General features: G+C 39.7%; 1 protein-coding gene across 1 annotated transcript; it reads left to right on the forward strand.

Moving 5' to 3' along the window:
* The first annotated feature begins 3,635 nt into the window (after positions 1-3,635).
* On the forward strand, positions 3,636-4,482 carry LOC132642454 (uncharacterized). The gene is made up of 2 exons (XM_060359654.1): positions 3,636-3,993; positions 4,158-4,482. Exons 1-2 carry the CDS (start codon positions 3,913-3,915, stop codon positions 4,404-4,406), a joined length of 330 nt encoding a protein of 109 aa, XP_060215637.1. The 5' UTR covers positions 3,636-3,912; the 3' UTR covers positions 4,407-4,482.
* Positions 4,483-5,011: the final 529 nt, after the last annotated feature.

The following is a 5,011-nucleotide window of genomic DNA, read 5'->3' on the forward strand; positions in this document are numbered from 1 at the left end:
AATTCCCATGTATGATTTGCCGATAGTGAATCCATTTCATCCTTCATTGCCAGCTCCCACTTAGTCGATTCATCGACTTGCATTGCTTCTTCATAACATTCCGGCTCCCCTCTATCAGTGAGTAGAATGTAGTTGAGGGATGGACAGTACCTGTGAAGCGGCTTCCTGATCCTGGATGATCTACGCAGCTCTGTGATTGGCGTCTGTTCATTTGTTTCAGAATTAGCACTTTCATCAGCACCTTCTCGGATTGTTTGTTCCTCTGCCTCGGTTGTACCTGGCTGCGGCTCAGGTGCCGAAAAGTCCCTCAAATCGACTATTTCTGATTCCTTGTCCTGACATTCTGAATTCTTTTGCAGCTTGTCTTTGTACAGTACCTCTTCGTTAAAGACAACATTCTTGCTTCGGATGATCTTCCGATTTTGTTCATCCCAAAATCGGTACCCAAGCTTGGTGTCACCATAGCCAATAAAGTAACACTTCTTTGATTTTGGATCAAGCTTACTTCTAGCCGTATCATCATTATGAACATATGATAAGCAACCGAACACTTTCAGAAATGAAAAATTTACCTTCTTGCCACTCCAGATTTTTTCTGGAATTCTGAAATCCAAGGGAACTGACGGTCCTCGGTTAATTAAGAAGGCCGCGATATTGACTGCATCTGCCCAGAACGTCTTGGGCAGTCCAGAGTGTATTCTCATACTCCGAGCACGCTCGTTCAACGTTCGGTTCATTCTTTCGGCTACTCCATTCTGTTGCGGAGTTCCAGGAATAGTCTTCATCATCTTGATCCCATTATCGGCACAATACCGTTTGAAATCACCATCAGTGTATTCTCCGCCGTTGTCGGACCTCAAACACTTCAACTTGAGGTTTGTTTCATTCTCGACCATGGCTTTCTATCTTTTGAATACACTAAACACATCGGATTTATTTTTCATAAAATAAACCCATACCTTCCTGGTTGAATCATCAATGAAGGTCACGTAGTAGTGTGATCCTCCAAGGGAGGGGACAATGGTAGGTCCCCACACGTCTGTGTGCACCAATTCCAACTTCTCGACCTTCAACTCCCTGCCTGCATTTGAGAAGCTTACTCGCTTTTGTTTTCCGAGAATGCAGCTCTCACACGTATGAAGGTCCACCGTCTTCAGCTCCGGAATTAAACCATTTGTCACCAACAGCTTCATCCCCTTCTGGCTGATATGCCCCAGCCGACAATGCCACAAATCTGTCTTCTTTGTGTTGTCAACCACAGCAACAGTATCACGACAGCTAGCCGTCATGTAAAGAGTGCCAATATTTTTTCCTCGGCCAACTACCATAGCACCTTTCGCCACCTTCCAAGACCCATTATCAAAGTTGAGATCATATCCCTCATCATCAAGCTGACCTACTGAGATCAGGTTTCGCATCAGCTTGGGAGCATGTCTAACTTTAGTAATCTTCCACGAGGATCCATTTGACATCTTCAAATTAATGTCTCCCGTGCCAACAACATCTAGCGGCTCTCCATCGGCTAAATAAACTTTGTCGAGATTCCCAGCCACGTAGTTTGTCATTATATCATGATGTGGGGTGGTATGAAAGGACGCTCCTGAATCAAGCACCCAAGAGTCTATCGGGCTGTCAACCGATAACAACAACGCATCGCCAATGTCTTCCGTAGCAGCATTGATTCCAGCCCCCTTATTGTCCTCCTTCTTTGGCGCCTTGCAGTTCTTCTTGAAGTGACCTGGTTTTCCACAGTTCCAACACTCAAATGTTCGTCCTGGTCTGGATTGACCCCTGCCATTCCTTGACTTCGATCTGCCCCTATTTCGGTTGTAGTTTCTGTCATAATTTCTTCTTCTGTTTTCAACATTAAAAGCAGAACTCGTCGATGCCTCTCCCGAATCTGTCCTGCGCACCTCCTCAGCAAGGATACGATCCCTAACATCGTTGAACTTTAGTTTGTCACTGCCGACAGAATTACTAACCGCTGCTCTCATTGGCTCCCAACTATTTGGTAGGGATGCCAACAAAATTAGAGCTTGTACTTCATCATCGAAATCAATTTTTACCGATGACAATTGATTTACAATGGTATTGAATTCATTTATGTGTGCAGCAACATGAGCATTTTCCATCATCTTTAGATGAAATAGTTTCTTCATGAGAAATACCTTATTATTTGCCGAAGGTTTCTCATACATGTCAGACAATACCTTCATCATATCTGCGGTGGTCTTCTCCTTTGCCACGTTGTGAGCAACGTTCTTCGGCAGCGTCAGTCGAATGACTCCCAGAACTTGTCTGTCGAGGAGATCCCAATCTGCTTGCTTCATCTCCTCTGGTTTCGGACTCAGAGGTTCATGAAGCTTTCTGCCATATAAATAATCTTCAATTTGCATTCTCCAGAACGCAAAGTCTGTACCATCGAATTTACCGATGTCGTGCGTCGTACCATCTTCGCCTCCCATCGTTTCTAAATCACAACACAACCTGTTGCTCTGATACCAGTTGTTAGGATTTAAATCTCAAATCCGACCTTTGTAAGCAGGTTCCCAGGAAAGATTGGAGGGTCACAGCTGGACCACTTAAATACCAACCTCCTTAGACAGAACCTACTTACGCCGTGATGTAAGCGAAGAATAAATAGCACACACAGATTTATAGTGATTCACCCTCAATGTGAGAGCTACGTCCACGTTGCTGCTGCAGATCTTATTAAAGAAGAAATATTACAAGTGTTTACAACACTCAACCTCACAACCCCAATCCCAATTACACTCAAGAATTTTACCACAGAAAATTCTCTCAAAGACCTTCTCTTACTTAGGCCTTTCACTAAGAGTATTTCTCTTAGATTTTTTTCTCTCTTGGGATGTCTATAGCAAATGATCTTAATGATATCTTACAAATGAACCATAAGCTACCTATTTATAGGAATGAATTTCCTATGATGAGGTAAGCGCTTACATCACAACTATTATGAGGTAAGCGCTTACATCACGACTATGTGAACAAAAGAATTGACTTGTTTGGCCAATTCCACACCTAACAGAGCATTCAGTTAGAGAGAGGAAATCTGTCTGTAATTAAACATTTGTTCTGTCACGATTTAAGTGCGAGATTTGAGTAGTGACCTTTTATGAAAATATTTTTCCATTTAGCAGAATTGCCTAAGGATCGAACCCGGGGGATCCTACAAAATGGATGAGTTTCAAATGCTAATTTAGAATCAAAACTAGATCATTTTTTATCAAATGTCTATGCAGGAAATGGATAGTTCATTACCGGGAATGCTAAACCAATATGCATAATATCATAGGAAGTACAAGCAGAAGAGGTTATTCAATAGATGAGTTCTCAGAAAAAAGGGACATCATTGAGGTATAGAAGCATGAAACACTGGTATATCCAACACAAGAACATATGGACTGGTTCACACAAATTCTTCAATAAAGCTTTAACTTTGAAAAGCTCACTTAAAAAGGCAAAGGCTACACTCAGAATGATTCGAAAAGTCAATATTTTCTCCTTTGATGAGCTTTAAATTTAACTCGGGATATATTTGTAAAGAGAGAGTCTCCCTTATTTATTTTTGTAGGATCTCATATAAATAGGATATATTCAAGTTTCAGTAGCTGGATTTTAAATTTAAAACAAAAACCAAGCTTTAATAAATTATTGGCAGTTCAATGCCATTAATCCACTCCCCACCCATCTTCCTTCTAAACCACTTCTATTTATGAGAAACTAATTAAAAAAATGCACAATACCCTCTCTGCATAGAGATCAAACGCCATATACACAGTTGCATTCTCATTCTCACTACAGTCATTTCCCAAAATTCTTCTCCAACTCTTTTTTAGCATACAACAAAAAAGGCACTCTCTTTTTTGTTAAAAAGGAAGAAAAGAAAAGATGTCTGCTGTTAGTGGAGTTCTCTTCCCCCTTGTATTCCTTATGTTAATTATAATTTCTCATGGAGCCTCTGTTTCCCATGTGAGTTCTTCCACTACTCTCTCTTGATAAAAATATATTGTCAAATGCATGCGTATATAATAAGACCACACTCATTCTGATCGCATAAATTCTGGATTCTCGATAATATCAAAAAAGGTGAAAAGAAAGAATGATTTTTTATTTTTGTTGTATGACTTTTGTAGGAAAAAGGATCAGAGTGGGAGATGGTACCAGTAATTGAGGAGAAAATGATGGTGATGCTAAATAAGACATTAAGGAGGAAGCTTGGAAGCTTCAAGATTTGTGCACTGTGCACTTGCTGTGGTGGTGCTAAACGCTATTGTTTGCCCTCTCCTTGTTGCTATGCCATTAACTGCAACATACCACATAGGCCTTTTGGTTTCTGTTCTTTTACTCCTAAAACATGTAATTGCTTTGGATGCCATCTCTAGATCCTATTTCTCTTTCTATAAAGATTTAAAAAAAAAAAATTGGAGAATTTTGAATTATACCAAGATATTCTTGTGTTTGATTGTCTGAAAGGAAGAGGAACGTGTAGATTTTATTATTTTAATATTAGCCAGGAGAGCTACACTTCCAGGTAAGTTTTGTTACTTGATGGGATTTGTGCCATAGAATTAGGGTTACCACTTGTCACTATAATTATTTTTAGCTTTCACTTGGCTGGACTACTAGCTTTCACTTGACATATTCTACTGTATATTGTTGTGTGTAAGAATTGTCTAAGGTGAGCTGATGATGGTACCACAGCACAGATTTCTAAGTACGTAGCTCAACAAGAAATTTCCTTACCTGTCCAACTTCTAATGAATCTGAGATTAATGGGGTTGATTGTCTGGTTTGTATAATTTCTATCATTTTAAACATTTGCCTAATGAGTATGATATGAGCTAGTTAGTGATTGTTTGGTTTAATATAAGTTTCTTTTTTGGGTCATTAAATTTCTTGTTTACTGTTATGGTTGAGTTATTTGGCATATTTTCAATGCATGGAGAATTGATATGCAAGAAAAATTTGCTTCTGTTAGGGGAACAAT

Source organism: Lycium barbarum, chromosome 1, assembly GCF_019175385.1.
Source record: "Lycium barbarum isolate Lr01 chromosome 1, ASM1917538v2, whole genome shotgun sequence".
Taxonomy (NCBI): Eukaryota; Viridiplantae; Streptophyta; class Magnoliopsida; order Solanales; family Solanaceae; genus Lycium; species Lycium barbarum.

What these genes read in the sequence shown, in the direction of transcription:
- LOC132642454 (XM_060359654.1), top strand. Translation starts at nt 3,913, where the DNA reads ATGTCTGCTGTTAGTGGAGTTCTCTTCCCCCTTGTATTCCTTATGTTA. An exon ending in ATGGAGCCTCTGTTTCCCAT is followed by an intron (nt 3,994 to 4,157) that starts GTGAGTTCTTCC and finishes TGACTTTTGTAG; the next exon opens with GAAAAAGGATCAGAGTGGGA.